We start from the raw sequence: 18744 nt of genomic DNA on the forward strand, positions 1-18744 counted from the left end.
AACGTTCTCTATTGGTTCTTTTTTTGCAACCTAAAGAGAATGTTCCCTGCAGGTTATTTTTTGGTTTTATTTTTACAACCTAAAGAGAACCTTCCCAGAATGTCCACTGCAGGTTGTTTTTATTTTAAGATTAGATTTTTTTTTAACCAAACTAATTAAAGGGTTAGTTCATCTAAAAATAAATGTTGTTCTACACCCGTAAGACCTTCGTTCATCTTCGGAACACAAATTAAGATGTATTTGATGAAATCCGATGGCTCAGTGAGGCCTGCATAGACAGCAATGACACCGAACTTCTCAAGATCCAGAAAGGTACTACTTTTTGTGCATCAAAAAAAACAAAATAACGACTTTAACAATTTCTAGTGATGGTTTGGTTATGACACCATCTTCTTTAAGAGCTGCTGTGCAGCTAAAATTATATACCAGTTATCACTATAAAGCTGCTTTGACACAATCTGCATTGTTAAAAGCGCTATATAAATAAAGGTGACTTGACTTGACGGCTGATTTCAAAATTTTCGAATCTTCAAATCTTTTGTTTCGATTCAGTGATTCAGATTGCATGTCAAACTGCCAAACTGCTGAAATCCTAGCCGTTTCTCAATATGCGTTCTTGTCTGTACTTGTGTTCTTGTGAAACGTCATCAGTCGCTGTCCAAGTACTGTTCCAATTCAAAGTTCACATCTAGCCAAGTACAGTTAAAATCCCCGGATCCCCGGTGTTCTTGATCCGCCCCTTTTATCGAGGATGCATCAAGAATGACTTGTGCAGACTTGAGACAGCCAGGTATCCCAGAATGCATCTCGCACTAACCAGCAAGCATCAATAGTAAAGGAGAAAACCTGCATAATTTAACCCTTGTGTGGTCTTCGTTTGGGAAGTACACTCAGGGTCTTTGGAGTCTCCACAATTTATATAAAATTTAAAAATTTAATTTAATTTAATTTAAAAATGTAATTAAAATTTAAATAAATTTTTTTTTTTTTTAAATAGGTTTTTATACAAAAACAGCTTTTTATGTTAAATTCACTTTATAAAAGACCCACATTTCTAAATTTCATTTATGGGGATAACATGGATAATTTGACATGGTTTAGTGAAAGATTTTTGCCCATATTTTGGAAAATGCAGTTTTAAAAGTAAAAAAACTATCACTTTTACCAGTAAATGGCTGCAGAGCTCCACTATTTGCTGTGTGCTATTTGGGTAACTGAAAGACATCTTTTCACAATTATTTCTCAGTTGGATTCATATCAAAATATTATGAAATCACAATTATAACAATAAAAGCTAATTTTTGTTAAAGTTTAGTATTTTTTTGTAATAAAGTTTTTTTTTTTACAACACTTTAGCAACCACCCAGAACACCCTAGAAACCACCTAGCAACACCTTAGCAACCAACCCAAGTACCTTAGCAACACCCTAGCAACCACCCAGAACACCTTAGCAATTGCCTAGAAACACCCTAGCAACAGAGTGCCGAGTTTTGCCACTGCAAGCACTAGGATCAAAAACACAGATAGGCAAGGCAGAACACGGAAAGACATCTAGTAGGAAATAAGCCAACAACAGGGAAAAACACAGAGCCAACAACAAGGAAAAACACGGGATGCAAACGAAAGCCAAAACAATACTCAGCAACGTGTGTCTGAGGGAGTGCAGCTTATAAAGGGTTTCTGATGGGAAACAGGTGTGAATGTGATCAGTCAAATGTAGTCCAGAGTGAAGTGACTGCGTGTGTGCAATGAAAAAGCCTTAATGGTGAAACGGATACCTCTGGTGGGGAGTGTAAGGCAGCAGCAGTGGGTGGAAAAGTGACAGTATGGTATTTAAAAATCACTTAGTTCTAATTTACTTATTTTACTCACTAAAATAACAGGATAAGACAAATATAAACTCAAATTCTATAATTTATTTTTATTTTTTTGAACAGCTCCCACAAATCATAAATGGCTCTGGGCTGGGGGGCAGTGCCCTACCTGGCACACCACAAACTGTTAAACAGACCCGGGACTCAAAGTAATAGATTGGGACCCGACCCGGACCCGGCTGACCATTTAAAATATAGACCCGAACCCTTACAGGTCCCAGGTCGGGTCCGGGTTCCTCAGGTCCTCTTTGTAGACCTCTAGTTTAAGCACTTTCTCAAACATTCCCGTTAAAAAAATCACAATGTGATTGTGTTAGTGTGTGTATAGTGAGTGAATGTGTTAGTGTGTGTGTTTGCTTATTGATTAAATGTGTATTTACTGACACTGTATGTTTTTTTTGTTTGTTTGTTTGTTTGTTTGTTTGTTTTTTTAGTGTGGATCATGGAGGAAAGATCAGGATAACAGCAAGACTGCAAAAATGTACGTCTAGACACACACACACGCAGTTACAAACTCATTGTTCCGAAACTTGAATGAAGATCCATGTGCAGCATGTATTTAGGACAATCCATAAGAATAGTCAAAAACAGGCAAATGGTCAAATACACACAGAATTCCAAACTAGGCAGAATCCAAGGACACAGGCAGAGAACATGAAACACGGAACAAGAATACAGGTACTCAGAAATGCAGCAGTAACACCATCAAGTCTACGCTACAAAAGCAAAGGAGAACACAACTTAAATAGGCAAAGATATACAAGATAATGAATCACAGGTGGAAATAATCAGGCATGATGAGTCCAGGAAGAGAGTTATGGGAAATGTAGTTCACGTGTGAATGGCAATGAACAAGAGGGTAGTGCCTTCTGGTGGACAACCAGGGCACTCCAGCTGGTGATTGTGACACACATATACAGTATATATATATGAAGACTTCAGATGCAAAAGCCTCTAAGTGCCATCTGAAATTTTCTTCTAAAATGAGCATTTTTATTAAGCTCGTATTTTTAGGTTCAGTAATTTCACTTTAATGGCAATTAATAGGTAATTTTCATTGCCTTTAAAGTGAAATAACTGAACGTAAACATACGACATACGAGCTTGATAAAAATGCTCATTTTAGAAGAAAATTTCAGATGGCACTTAGATATATATATATATATATACGTTAACGCATGTGATTCATTTTTTCAGTTTATCGTGTTAAAAGTATTTAATGCAATTAACATAGCATCCATTTTTTCCCATCATCCTTAAGCAATTGTTACATTATATGGTCACGTTCTTATTCATGCAAATTTAACTTTAATTTTCACTGTAATAACTACAGTGTCTTTTTGAATTCATTATGGACCAAAGTGCATTCATATTATTAACATCTTTACTGAGGCTGTATCATCTTATTTTCCATCCCATCACACAGGGAATACAAACACTGAACTCTGTATGCAAACATGCGTTGTGGCAAAATCAAAACTGATTTTTAATGCATAAGAGACAAACTCGTTAAAAATGTCTTTCAAAGCTTTTATTTCTTAAAGGTTGAAAGCCCTGTTCTCTTCCCATATTTAAGCACGTGACTTACTCTGTCTCCTTCCACCTGTCACCTGCGTATAATTCCACTGTAGTTAAATTTTGGCTACCTTTTATACTACTTATTCATTTCTTTGTTTTGCAAATCATATGAATGAATTAATAGGCTACAGTGTTCTCACATTTTAACTAATAGACTACAAAAGTAATGATTTAATAAAAAGTGATCTTAATTCATGCACAATATTTTTCTGCAGGTTATGCACAGAGCTGTGTTGACCAAGGCTTCGTTACTAATTCTAAAATGTCACTTTAGAACTAGTAACAAAGGAACGTCGAGTCCCTCCATTGAAACTCATTGTATGAGTTTCATAATATGTACATAATTAAAGAGAAAAAGAGATAAAAATATACAAAATAATGCATTAAAATTAACGCATTTAACACACTTGCCCTGCCCCCAGACCTACATAGGTCATCTGACATTTCATAGAGTTGACTGATGATTTTGATGCAGGACAACAACTCACTGCATGATATAGAATGCAATTAGAATGTTCATAAAATTCAAGATATGAAAGGAGAAAGGCAATTGATTTGAACCCTTTGAAGCGTACGAGTCATCAACACCGGTAAGATCAGAACATTCACTGCTAAATTCAAACATGCTTTTGTGCTTTAGCTGCGGAGGCAGCACCCATCGCACGTTATAGGTCAATTAGAGTGACCATATGTCCCATTTTTCCCAGACACGTCCTGGCCAAGATTTCTAAATTGCCTAAAATGGCTTGAGCCCTTGCCTCTTTAATCGTGAAATGGCCCCTTTACGGTCATATTGATGTGCCACGGAAGGCGATTTCTACGCAGAGGTCTGTGCACGCCACTGTTCCTATTGACAGTCATCATGCAATGCATTAATTTGTGTTCTGAAGATGAATGAAGGGTGTGGGACAACATGAGGGTGAGAAATTAATGACAGAATTTTCATTTTTCAGTGAACTAACCCTTTAAGATACATGGCATATAAATAAATTCAGTGTTGTCATATTTTGAATACCTCAACTGAATTTAGGTAATTTTTTTGTTCTTATTTTATTACTGACTGTTTACTTTAAATTTAATTCAGTTTGAAATCAAGCATTGTTGTGCTGCATGTGAGCTACTGCAACAAAGTTACCCTATTGTAAAGACAAATACACAGAGTGAGCAAATGTTTAAGTGAGATTATTGTAATATTGATCAATGTTTAAATATGTAAACAAAAGCCTAAATTAAAATCTGTTCATCGTATAAAGCGGACGTGTCTGTTCAGAAGACTTGAATTAAACCGCTCCATTCAAATTGATTACTGTCACAAGTCTTACGAGAAAATAATGATTGCCTTGACAAAATGGATGGACAAAAAAGTTAGATATTAAAATATCTACGGTATACAGTATGTGGTGGTTTTCCCCATGGTATTTAAAATGATACTGAATATTGATAATTTTCAAGGTATTGTACTGAAGTTAGAAATTCCAGTATTGTGACCACTAATTCATGCACTTCATGAATAAGGTGAAAGTGCTCTGTTGAGAGTAGCTATTTTCTACTTAGATGTATGATTTGATTAAATATATTTTGATAATTTATTAAATATTGCTGGCTAAAAATAATTAGTAATTTGTAATTTGAGTAGTTTTTGAGAAGATTAATTTGTACTTTTACTCGAGTACTTTTTTGACATCAGTACTTTTACTTGTAATAGAGTATTATTTCAGCAATGTAACATTACCTTGTACTTGAGTACAAATTTTCAGTACTCTTTCCACCACTGGAAGGTGGTCATAATGTTATGCCTGATCAGCGTATTGATGCTTCTACAGTGGCTAGGTTCTTTTAAAAGGATAAAAGAAAATAAAAGCCCTGGACCAGATAACATTAGTGGCAAGGTGCTGAAAGCATGCAGTTAATAGCTAAGTGGCATATTTAACATTTCTCTTAAAATGCAAATTGTCCCACAAATTTGGAAACATGCCACAGAAAAATGTAGGACCCCAAAAGGTTTTAAATGATTTCAGACCAGTAGCCCTCACCTCACTGGTGATGAAAACATTTGAGAAAATTGTGAGAGTGGAAAGCATGTATTGAAGCATGTAGACGATAAGTTAGTTCCCTTTCAGTTTGTGTATAGGGCGGGGAGGGGTGTTGAAGATGCCGTAACTACTCTTGTGCATTTAGTAGCTCAACATTTGAAGACTCCAAAAACAAGGGCACGGCTGGCTTTTACTGACTTCTCATGTGCATTCAACACAGTTTGGCCACATGTGTTAGCTGAAACAATCACCCTTTAAGAATAAACTTTTCCTCAAATCATTAGTTTTGATAGCTCACCTCAGCAAAATCAAAGACGCCTCCCATTACAACATAGAGTGCGTACTGTAAAATGAATAGCAAGTTACATCAAAACAGACATAAACAATAGTAATGAACTTTAATTAAATGGTTTTGTTTGATTGTATCAATATCTTCAGTTTGTTGGATATTGATTTTGCTCACAAACTAAAAAATAAATTAACAATGAAAGACAGCAATCTGACAAAGCTATCAAGGAAAATAAACACTTATTGTTAAACAATTCTTCGCATTTAAACAACAACAATTTAAACAAAAATGGACTAAAAATAAAAATGAAATAATAACAAAGACAAACTGGGGTGGAACAACCCCAAACAAATTCTTGGCTCATTTATCATTGTTTAAACAATTTTATCTTTGAACTATAAAAGATAATTTGGTAATAATTAGGTAGATTTAAATAGTTTAAGCATCAATGAAAAATTAGCCATAAAAACAAAATGTATGCAAAAAGATGTATGGCACAAAACAGAACTACCATAATCCTGAACTTCTTTTGAACTCTTAATATTTTTTCTGAAAAAACCTGTAGGGATCAATGTAACAACAATCGCTGAAGTCAGTGCCGTACAGTGAATCAAGCAAATACATCTCTCTGCTTTTCGGTTTCATGATCTGTAAAACTGGTTCTATTAAATGATTCTTGGAAGATACAACTGTTAGTTATGTCAACATATCTCAGTGTTACTTGCATTAAGGAGAACTGATCATTTAAACACAATAGACTTACACATATCATCCAATGGTTTGATGCCCAGGAAGGCAGTAAGATTGTCACATTCTGCTATATGGTCCTAATACAGACAACAAACATTTTTAAATGCCACCCAAAATGACCCTAGTTAACTTCTATTAAATATTTCAGTCATACTTACAGGTAAGTTAGCTGAAGGGTCTGCACACAACGGTGGCAACCATGTCACTGTCACATACGAGCTAAAACAATGGACCTTTATGTTCTGTTAGATACCATTTAAAATTACAGTTAATAAAGGATCACTTATGCACACTTTCTCACTCCAAAAAAAAAAAAAAAAAAGGTTCTGCACAGAAGACAGGAAAAATATTACCTTTCAGTCAGCAATATCTCTGACCATTGAAAGGCTGATATTCAAAATCTGTAATAATTTGAGAGAAACCAAATTTAATAATCACTCATCACAAAACAAAAGCATGATATTGCATGTGATAATACTCACAGTCCCTTCAACACCATTTGGATGTCCCAAGGTAATAAAATCTGATCTGTCCAGAATTGTTGCTCCTACTTGAGCCAAAAATTGTTGATTCCTTTTCATTTAAAGCATTTTTTTATCTAGAAAAATGCAAAATAATTCAACATACCATCTTCATTTGGTCACTGCTTTGTGGATGCATCCAGCATGCCCTGTTTGGCTGCACAATCTGTAGGGCTGTCATGTCAATCACTGAACCTTGGCTGGGGTCTGAAAAGAGACAAAATATTATGATCCAACTGTATTTATTAAGTGAAGAGAGATTTTGCAGTGCAGTGTTTATCATGACATTACTTACAGTGTACTTGGTCTATTTGTGTAATATCACAGGTGAGTCTCTCACTATCATTTAGGGACTGTGGAGGTGTACCTTCACATACAGTACAAGAAAAAGTGATTTTTACAATACATGAAAAAATTAATGGTCATTGTAAGATATAACAAAAAAACTTAGAAGTACTATCTGACCATAACCATTGAAGGTGAACTGATCACTTGGTGATACAACTATTCTTAGGCTGTGTTATAATGGTGGATGTTGTGCAGCATGTTCAGGAAGTAATTGTTTTTGCAGTCTGTCCACATAGTATTATGTACTGAAGTATAAGATGAAAATGAGAATCGCTGTGAGCATTATACAAGTCATGTCAGCTAAACAAGTTTATACCGCTTCGGATACATAACACTACGCATGACTATACATGAAACAACAAAACATTAAATAAAGATTAATTACCTACCGACATACAATCACTGTTGTTAATTAATCCACCATTTTTCGGTAGATTCTTCTCGGAAGACCAAAGAACGTGCGAACGTTCGCCGCCTCTCTACTGCGCATGCGTCTGTGACGTCGCCAAAACACACCTTCGCGCATGCGCGTAACAACGTCCAGTACGTGTTGGATCTGATCCAGCTACGTCATCGTGCTACAGGCTGCAGCGAGGACAGTCTCCCAAGAGGCGACACTTTGATACTTTTTGGGTAACAGCCACTAGATGGCGCTCCGGTAGCGCAGCCGCCATTATGAGGTGAAAATACTAACTGGACCATAGAATCCTTCACATCTTACGCACCCAAAATCGGTGCATTTCACTGCCAAATCAGAAGTGCAATAGAACAGTTTTTTTTAAATTAAGTCACCAGTAAATTGTATGGCTCCTACAGTAAATGTTGTATTGTCTTATATATGTTTTATTTTACCAGTTGTGGAATCCAACCATTCATCCATCTGAGGTAACGTAGTTAGCCTACTTTATTGAGTATTTCCATTTTATGCAACTTTACACATTTATTAATAGTAAATTAATAATTAATATATTTAAGATCATCATGTTTGCAGCGAACAATATATTTCAGACCTAGTGGAATAATAGTAATAGTATCTAGGTCTGAATTGAAATAGGCTATATTGTACGTTTTAATGGATTACGCTACAAACATAACGATCTTATAATACATGATGCATTGCTGTGTCCGTTATCACATAATTCCCACTTTTGGACACTTTTGCTTTAACAGACATTAGACAACACTGCAAAATCAAGCTGTTATATTCATATATTTATTGTCCAACATTCCCAATTTTTCTGATGCATGTCCTTAATTTAATTTCATATGTTGGTAATAATTCAGTGTTTATAAGCCTTTTAAAGAATTTTAACCCAAACTGACTGGGTTTCTAGAGAGCAAAGGTTTTGTGAAAAAAGTGGAAGATTTAAACACAAAGTGTGTAAAATAAACTGTTAAAAGAATTTGATGATCACTAGTGATAGTATTTTATTCTGTGTTTGTCACACCACGGTCTGTCCAGCAGAGGGAAACGGAGAGCACAAGACCTTCCACAACTTCCTCCTGACTTCCTGTTCATTATTAGCTCAATGATATCACCTGTGCCTGGCTTGTTAGTGTGTGTTTGTGGGCATATATAAGACCTGCATTTGTTTGTATCTTTGCTCAGTCTTGAAGTTTTGTTGTTCTGACAGATCTTTTGGCCTTTGTTTGGATACTGTGAGAGACTTTTTACTCAGACCTTTGACCTGCTTACTTGGAAACTTTGCTTTATGTTTTTGGACATTTTTGCCTTGTGGATCTGTACCTTCTTCAGCCCTGCTTTTGGTGCTTAATTTTTGTGTTTATTCAAGAAGGACACTAAGTAAAGACTGTTTGTTTTTCTCCAATCCTGCCTCGTGTGATTCTCTGCAATTTGGGTCTACACTGTTCCGTGGTGTAGTGGTTAGAGCATTGGGCTACCAGCAACACATTCTGGGTTCTAGTCCCGGTTGTGACAGTGTTCTCTTCATTCAGTTTGGATTTCAGCTTTAATGTACATTTTTTAACAAAGCAGCTGATATTGCCATAGAAACGAGTGGACTGCCGACTCGCTTTCACCCCAAAATGGCAGAAACACAGGGCTGCTGCTGGGCGCCGGTGTTGTAATGGAACGTTCTATTGAGTGTCGCTTCTTGTTAGTGTATATTCTTTGATCACAGCAGCTGCTCTTGGTAACAGGACTGAGAGTCGATCACCGAACTGATGGAGCGCTTTAAGATTCACAACTACAGATGAGATTCTGTGAGAGAGGAGAAGAATCATAAATCAAGTCAAGATTTGTGAAAAATCCTTAATTAACTCGTCAGAACTGAACTTAAGACTGAAGATAGAAAGTTTCTGTAATAGATCCAGACGATTACAAAGCATGCTAGGAACTAAAAATCCACTGCCCAGTTTCAGTTCATTCAACACAAATGAAGTAAACTTCAGTTTGACATTTAAGTGGATTTACTCAATTAAATCAGGACAGAATGTGCAGTAATTGTGTGGTTTTAACTACATTTAACAAGTAGCAGAAATTATGTTTACAGTGTTGATTAAAAGATGGACAGATTGATAAATCCTGATTGTGATGTTTTATCTCCATCAGATTTCCATCGGCCCACTCCAGATCTGAACACAGTGAGTGAACGCCTCCGTCTGTCTGAGTACAACACAGTGATTAACACTTACCCAGAGGAGCAGTCGTATCCTGATCATCCAGACAGATTTGATGGAGATAATCCTCAGGTGTTGTGTAGTGAGAGTGTGAGTGATCGACGCTATTACTGGGAGATTGAGTGGCGTGGACATGATGTGTCTATATCAGTGTCATATAAGAGCATCAGGAGGAAGAGAGAGAATGAAGAGGGTGAAGAAGAGTGTGAAGAGGGTGAAGAAGAGTGTGAAGAGTGTGAGTTTGGATCTAATGATCAGTCCTGGAGTTTGGACTGCTCTCCCTACAGTTACTCATTCAGTCACAATAACATACAGACTGATCTCCCTGTAAAGCCCATTATCTGTAGAGTAGGAGAGTATGTGGAAGAAGAAGAGGATGATGATTATGATGGTTATAAATGCTTAGGCAGAGGAATTAGAGTGTATGAGGAGGAGGAGGATTACTTTAGAACAGGAGTGTATGTGGATCACAGTGCAGGAACTCTGTCCTTCTACAGCATCTCTGGACCCAAAAAAATTACCCTCATCCACACAGTCCAGACCACATTCACTCAACCGCTCTATCCTGGGTTTAGGGTTGGTGATGAATCATCACTGGAACTGCTTTATTGTACCAGTGAATATTATTTCAGTAAACATGATGATGATTCAGAACAGACTGATTAGAGACTCTACCCATAATGCTTTGAGCTTATGATGAATCAGTGACAGTGAGATGTTATAGAGTCTCTTCATTACATTAATAAATGTGTGTGTTTTTGTGACATATCAGGACACAAATGTGTATAATGACATGGGTATGACATAGGTATTACAAGAAGAGGTGACTTATGAGGACAATACCCCATGTCCCCATTTTTCAAAAGGCTTATTAATCATACAGAATGAGTTTTTGTGAGAAAGTAAAAGTGTGCACAGTTTCCTGTGATGGGTAGGTTTAGGTTTAGGGGTAGTGTAGGGGGATAGAAAATACGGTTTGTACAGTATAAAAACCATTACGCCTATGGAATGTCCCCACAATTCACAAAAACAGAGAAGATAACTTGTCAATAAATATCCCTGTACACCACACACAGCAGACACTTTATATTTCACTGTGTTTTGAACATGACAGTGTATTTATAATTTTAATAAAACATGTTTGTTGTAAATGTCATTTTATAAAAATTTGTAGATTGAATGTGACTATTGTAAAGGCTGGTATCACTGGGATCACATGATCAAAGTTTCATTTTTCTGGATCCCAAACGAGTGTGATAATGTGTTTAATTGAAAGTGTTTTTACTAATTATGTCATGACTTCTCATTTGTGAATAAAATTTCAACACAGAATCAGTTGCTCTTTTTTATTTCAAATGAAACTTATCTCATGATTGACTTTTATCTTTGATATTTACAATAAATATGCTAATTAATACATGGTGTATTATTTTAGCCTTAGAAATTAACTCTTAGAAATGATTTACCAACTGCGCAAGTCATTAAGAAATTACAGAACAATCACAATAGTAGCCGCATTTCCATTACAGATTTGCGCAAAACGTTTGCAAAAAAAATTAATTAACTGATGTTATGCAACTAAAACTCTCGCGATAAGAATAATGTTTGTGGAGACAGATGGCAGGAAAGAGCACCATGTATATTTTATTTATTTTATAAAAACACAATGTTTTGTTTTTATTGTGAGTGTACACAAATAAAAGTTGACATTTCACAGTTTCTGTCAATGTCTAACACTTGTAAGTATGAACAAAAATGATGGAGTATTTTAAGTCTGTTTTGCTGCAATGTGAAAAAAATCCAGACTCCAAAATTATGTCTTGCAGAACCCTTTAAAACTCAACATTTTTATCTCAGATATGTTCTCCGTTCAATCACGGAAAGGTTAAACTTTTGACCTGTTAGTGTACTGTTTTGGGTGTTGGTCTAGGGCCTTGAAATTATACATAGGTGACCAAAATTGTTCTGGCCACCTACCTGTGACCCCCACCTAGGCTTAAAAATTTATCGGGTCCAGACCCCTTGGGGTTCTCCCAGGTGGCGTTCAGTCTTCATAGTTACACATTTGTGAGTTTTTTTCTGTGTGGGGCTGGACAGACCTTAGTGATGTCCAGTTTGTGAACAAACTGGACATCTGAAACAAACTGTTTCATTAGGATAACTGATGCTGTGCTGATGATACTATGAGCACGGGTGAACTGAGGACATGAATGAGGGGGAATTTGGCAAAATGTAAATTTATTTAATAACAAATAAAACGTACTGGAAAATGCAAATGCAACTAGTTTTATTAAACAACATTTTAACTTGAACATGCAACTGTTCAGTCACATGTAAATTGATATTACTATTTACTATTGTGTATCACGTTATATTTTAATCTTTATGAGCTGGATGGTTTCTGTAAAAAGTTGATGAAGACTAGTCTATTTACTTTATATCTTTAAGACATGTAAAACATTGTGTTTTCACACCATTTGAGCACCGTTGTGTGCTTTTGCAGAAGTAAATGTAAGAAACTTATCCATGAAGATAAAAATGACGATTATTATTATTATTATTTAACTGAAGTTATGATTACAAATTACTTTATTTTCATCTGCCAGGAGATAGAAATTACGTCATTACATGAGGAAATAAAGAACCGGTGATCCAGTATTTTTAACCGGTTCATTGAAACGAACTGTCCGAAAGAACCGGTTTGCGAAAAAGAACCAGACTTCCCATCACTACTGTGTGAGCTTCTGTATTATGTATGCCTCAGTGTATTGGAATGCTTGTGGGTGGGGAGCACAAGCTCATTTTCATTTAAAGCAACCCACTCACAAAAACGGCTTGTTTTTGCTCACACCCAAATCGGGGGAAATTTGTCAAGCTATAATAAATGATCTGTGGGTATTTTGAGCTGAAACTTCACAGACACATTCTGAGGACACCAGAGACTTATATTACATCTTGTCAAAATGGGCATAATAGATCAGTTTTGTCCCCCATAGAAACCCGTTATAAGAAAAGTGCATGATGCATTAAGATGAACCCTAAATTAAAAGACCAAATTAAAGCAATAAGCCCTGTGAAGCCGTGGTTTACAGTGAATTTATAACAGCTAAGGGGCGTTGTTAGGCACGATGCGGAGCGGAGCTGTTATAAATTCACTGTAAACCACGGCTTCACAGGGCTTATTGCTTTTATAAAACGGTTACCACACAATACAAATATTAAAGACAAAAAATTTGTATCAATGCAACTTTCATGAAATAAAATCATTAAAAGCCTTCTTTCTCCTGGAAAAAATAGTCCCTGACCGTGAACAGCAACAGAAGTTACATTTATTACGCCATTAGATGGTGGCAAAGATTGTCTTTATGAGCGAGTCACTCAGTCGCAAAGACTTTTATATTGAAACTTGTTGTGAACACGGAACAAGACGCAAATGACAAATGCTTTGACTAGTGCTGTCATTGTCAGCAAGGCACGGAAAACCCATTAACTGTTAAAAGGACAAGATCGCAGCGGACATTCAAAGTGATTTTTATTATGAACATAAGACTGACCTGAAGGAAATAAGGTAATAAACATGGTCACTCTATATCTCTCTCACAATAACCTTCTACATGGTAAAATTCAATGAAAAAAAAATGTTTATGTTGCTAAGAGCGATTGCTAAGGGTGTTGTGCAGTACTACACAGCCGTGCGGTCATAGCCGTGTTTTATCGTGAATAAAACACAGCTATTGACCAATCTGGAACTAATCTTCTGCCGTCAGTCTACTATACAGACAATAGTGACATTAATCTAGCATTATTGTTTCCTTCCCTTTAAGTTGAGCCAGATAGTCTTTACTATGAGGATGACATAACAAGACAAACACTTTTTCCAGATCAATCTGGACAGTTTCAGACCACCCTGATGAGAGACAGAGGATCATTTGCTGTGTCAGGGACAAGCAAAGAAAAACAAGTTTTTGCAGGCCATTCAACACCATTATCCTGTCATCCAAAAGGGAGCACTGCCTTTACACACACATCTAATACATTTCAAAACCCTCTCTCAAGGGCCAAATCATCAAGCAAACAGATTTATGTAGCAGACGTTGAGGACTGCGGGAAAATATCTCCATACAGTATGTATAGAGCTCCGGACGTCATGTTTACCACAATACTGGCAGGCAGGGACAGCCAGGAGTGAATATGAAATGAATGATGCCAGCATGAGTTTCAAGGCAACAGAGTTCACTGCGCACTTTAATTCAAAAGAAAAAGACCTATACATAGCAAAACTTAAAGGGTTAGTTCACCCAAAAATTTAAATTCTGTCATTAATTACTCACCCTCATGTCGTTCCACACCTGTAAGACCTTCGTTCATCTTCAGAACACAAATTAAGATATTTTTGATAAAATCCGATGGCTCAGTGAGGTCTGCATAGCCAGCAATGAACTTTTTCAACGCCCAGAAAGCTACTAAAAACATTTAAAACAGTTCATGTGAATTCAGTGGTTCAACCTTAATATTATAAAGCAACTATAATACTTTTTGTGCGCCAAAAATAACAAAATAACGACTTTATTCAACAATATCTAGTGGTGGGCGATTTCAAAACACTGCTTCATGAAGCTTCGGTGCTTTACAAATCTTTTGTTTTGAATCAGTTGTTCGAAGTGTAAATCAAACTGCCAAATTCACATGAACTATTGAAGTTTCAAAACACTTATGACATAACAAAGCCTCGTTTACCGAAATCTGAACCACTGATTCGGACAGCTTAATTGGGAAACTTGCACATACAAGAGTTTTTGCAGGAAAGTTGTATTTGACAAGTGTGAAATTGAAGTGGCCTTGCCTGGGTTGAAGGAAATGATTAACTTCAAGATTGATGTGGGTGAGGTCAATATTATTGAAGGCAGTATCACCTCTGTTGAGGTGGCGGTGTCATGCCGCTGTTCAAGATGCCAGGCTTGGTGTGAAGCTCAGACATGAGCCAAATAGTGCAATTTTATGTGGCACTTATGCATTATGTGGGCCTTGCATGCAATTTTAGTATGGCTGAGTTTTGTTAAAATCTAATGGCCTTTATGTGCCTTTTCATATGGTATTTTCGTACAAGGTTATATATTCATCTCGAGGAAGTAACCTGCAACATGCTCTTTAAATAGGTATATGCTGTTGTTGGCCGTGTTATACATGTGAGCCGCCTTACAGATACCGTTGAATATCGAGGTTCATTAATGGAGACACAGTCTCGTCACATTGAAGATTGTACTGGAAGTATTAAAGTGCAACAATGGGACAGCTTAATTGGGAAACTTATGTTTGGGAACACATACTGTTTTCGCTGCTAAGTGTATTACTGCCCTCCACAAGTCAAAGTTTAACTAACTGTTATATACTTGTTCTAGCATATTGTATAAGACAATTTAGTTCAAACTTTGACCTGTGGAGGGCAGTAATACACTTAGCAGTGTCTACACTGCCAGAATTCTAATAGAGAAGAAGAAGAAGAAGAAGAAGAGTTCTAGTTCAAGATGAGCATTTATGGTTAAAATGTATAAAATTTTAATTTTTTTTTAGAAAGTGAGTGATGGTTTCTCTAGATAAGACCCTTATTTCTCGTCTGGGATTGCATAGAACGTTTTGAAGCTGCAATGAAACTGTATTTTTGACCTTCAACCATTTGGAGGCCACTGAAGTCCACTATAAGGAGAAAAATCCTGGAATGTTTTCATCAAAAACCTTCATTTCTTTTTGACTGAAGAAAGAAAGACATGAACATCTTGGATGACATGGGGGTGAGTAAATTATCAGGAAATTTTAATTTGAAAGTGAACTAATCCTTTAAGTGTGATTGTTGGTACATTTTACCAGTATTTACCAATAAAAAAAAATATGCAATATGAAAATTATTTTCAAATGAAAGCATTTTCTTTCTAAAATACAAGATTTGGTCTTCAAAAAGCCTTTTTCCAAAAGGAACATCTTGAAAAACGGGGTCGTCTCATAATCAGAGCAATACGGTACGATCAAAACAATCAGATGGAGCTGAACACCTACAAAGTTATTAGTCTTTGTATTTCATCACCATCTAGACAAAAGAGGAAAACTATTTTTTTCTAGAAGAATAATTTTCTACTGTAATGTAAACATGGATAACAAACTGCAGTGAATTACAAACAGTTAAGAGAGTCATTCTTGTTTTGTAAAGAAATTTAACTAAAGAAATGATTGTATAATGCTATCTGTTGTTAGTGTTTTTAGGTCTGTGTTTTATGAGTGTCAAAGTGTGTTTGTTGGTTGACAACCTTTGCTGGTGTTCTGGAAGGAGTTGATTATTTGAGACATGAATGAGTGTTTTGGTAGTTTTAGTGCATTTTGAATGAGAATTTAACTGCTGTGAAGCTGAAAGTTGGTAAGGAGAACTGTGTGCAGAGTTTTGAAAAAGAGACCCAAGTATTGATAAACGTCTCCAAGCAATTGTAAAAAACTAATGAGTCATTCAACGGATTTGTTCAAACAGCTTATTCATTCAGGAACAAAGCAAGTGACCGTCTTTATCAAATATGTCATTGAATCATTATTAATAAGTTAACATTGTTAACTTATGCTAACAATGTTAACTTAGTTAACTGTTGTATAGAATAAATATCACGTTTGCAATCAAGCTGATTTTTGGGAGAAGGCACTCTTGCTCCTGTGATATTGTAATAGACTTTAACTCATGAGGGCAAAAATGCCCATCTTGAATTTTGGGGGCTGGAAACATCACGCAGTGAAAGCATGAGTGATGAACTCCATGTCAGCTCGCACAACCTTAATTAATTAATTAAACATATGATCAGAATAGTAATAATAAGTATGCACACACTGTATAATATGCAGTCAAAGGTTGATTTTTATGCGTTATGTGGCTTACTAATATAAACATGCAATTAGCTGACTATTTGCTTTAATGAGCAACTAAAATCTTTAGTCGAGGACAGCGCTAATATTAACTGAGTCTTTTGTGCTTTCGTAGAACCTGTTTCCATAGCACAATGAATGTTTTGATGACCACATTTTTTTTTTTCATTGCTTCCAGAATGGCCTCAAGAGGATTACCATTCACCAGAGCAGAGCCAATCAGAGTGCAATGTGTGGGGTTACACACCACCTGCCAAACTTTCAAGGCAGTTGATGGGATAATCACACCGGACAAAACACAGACCACTACTTTGGCAGCCTTGTGGGATGTACACCTCCCCACAATCTGACCAATCTCTCTTCAAAGATCTGACATATATTATCAAAAATTACACAATACATAAAACATATGGAAAAGACTCCATAATTGCAGCGCACAAGTCAAGTATTTTTAAAACTTCGCCCCTCCCATTGAGCAAACAAGAACAGAGGTTAGTATTGGAGGTCCTGCTTCCACCTTCAAAAGAAAAAAGTGGTGAAGAACCTGACCTGTTTTCATCAGGAGGATATGTCACCATAAGAAGGTACATTAATAACATCTGAGTACACAATTTGTGTTATACATTTTTTTTTTTTTTTTTTTTACAGCTTAAAGTAATAAGGATGACATCATCAGAGATGGGAGAAATCCCAGTGCTTGACTTGGACCTGAAATGTGGGTCCACAGAACTCAACGTCACACTGTGGCGTGCTGAAGCCTGGTACCGATGGGCATTGAGGACGAAGTCATAATGACTGATCTGAGACCAAACATCATCAAGCTGAATTCATCCGCTTACACTATGATCTTAGTATAATAACCCTCCATGGTTCACACCGTTGTCCTTTCTTAGACATTCCACCCCCTTACAAATGCTGTTTGAACATGATCCATGTTTCCTCAGTTGAAAGAGTTAAACCTGGGTCATTCTAAACCCCAGGTAAACCGAATCCTTGGTATATTGCTTAACATTTCACACTGATCTAGGGGTGTGTGATAAAGATATCTTGATATTTTCTGGGATTTTAGCAATAACAGTATTTATATTTTGCTGAGTGTGGCAAGGACGACTGACTTCAAATTTTTTGATATTGTTCATATTCTGTATTGTGGTCAGTTATATAGGCATTTTCCCTTTATAAAGCCATTTCTTAACCTAAGTAAATGTATGAATCATCTTTTGTGTCAAATGCTTAAATTTAATCAATAGAGGTGATAAAATCATTATCTAAGAATTAATCTACAGTTGTGGTCAGAATTATATATATATATATATATATATAATATCAGTGGCGTGCAGTGGTGTTCTGAAATGAGGAGGCAATTTTTTTTTTTATTTATGAATCAATGTAAATTCATGTGCATTACTCTTAACGTTGACACATCTTCCTTGTTAAATGAACATTACATTACATCAAAAAAGAAAAAAGAAACCAAATACAATTCTATTTTGTAATTTTACATGAACAATGTATTGTAATAAATGTTCTATTTATCAAAACCAAGTCAATCTCATCAAGTTAGTGTTTTAAGCATTTCTACATTCATTCCAAAATAATAACTAAAGGCAATAATAATTTAAACATATTTTATTTGTGTATTGATGTTTTTCTTTTTAATAGTAAACTTAGGCTATTTTGGATCATCAGTCATGCTCCGTAAACACCGTCTGTCACAGACACAAATTGTATCTTTAATTTCACCAAGCTGATTGCACTAAAAACCCCCGCAGTCATCGTGTTTTCAGTCCATTTCAAGTTTGATTTTGACGTG

The 18744-nt window shown here is 36.0% G+C and overlaps 1 protein-coding gene and 1 long non-coding RNA gene across 3 annotated transcripts in view; both read left to right on the forward strand.

The window, feature by feature from the left end:
• The window catches only part of LOC127507987 (NACHT, LRR and PYD domains-containing protein 12-like), a 59947-nt gene extending 48581 nt beyond the window's left edge, over positions 1 to 11366 (forward strand). The window contains 2 exon segments of the mRNA XM_051885407.1: positions 2310 to 2356; positions 9967 to 11366. Of these exon segments, the coding sequence (XP_051741367.1) occupies positions 2310 to 2356; positions 9967 to 10700 (781 nt within the window). The 3' untranslated portion in view covers positions 10701 to 11366.
• A 4181-nt stretch (positions 11367 to 15547) lies between these two features.
• On the forward strand, positions 15548 to 18476 carry LOC127508980 (uncharacterized). Of its 2 annotated transcripts, XR_007929061.1 has the most exons (3): positions 15548 to 15823; positions 17110 to 17422; positions 17580 to 18476. It is a non-coding gene; the product is annotated as an uncharacterized LOC127508980 (long non-coding RNA). The 2 variants fall into 2 exon arrangements; XR_007929060.1 differs by having other exon boundaries at positions 17110 to 18476.
• Positions 18477 to 18744: the final 268 nt, after the last annotated feature.

Source organism: Ctenopharyngodon idella, chromosome 3 (genome assembly GCF_019924925.1).
Source record: "Ctenopharyngodon idella isolate HZGC_01 chromosome 3, HZGC01, whole genome shotgun sequence".
Taxonomy (NCBI): Eukaryota; Metazoa; Chordata; class Actinopteri; order Cypriniformes; family Xenocyprididae; genus Ctenopharyngodon; species Ctenopharyngodon idella.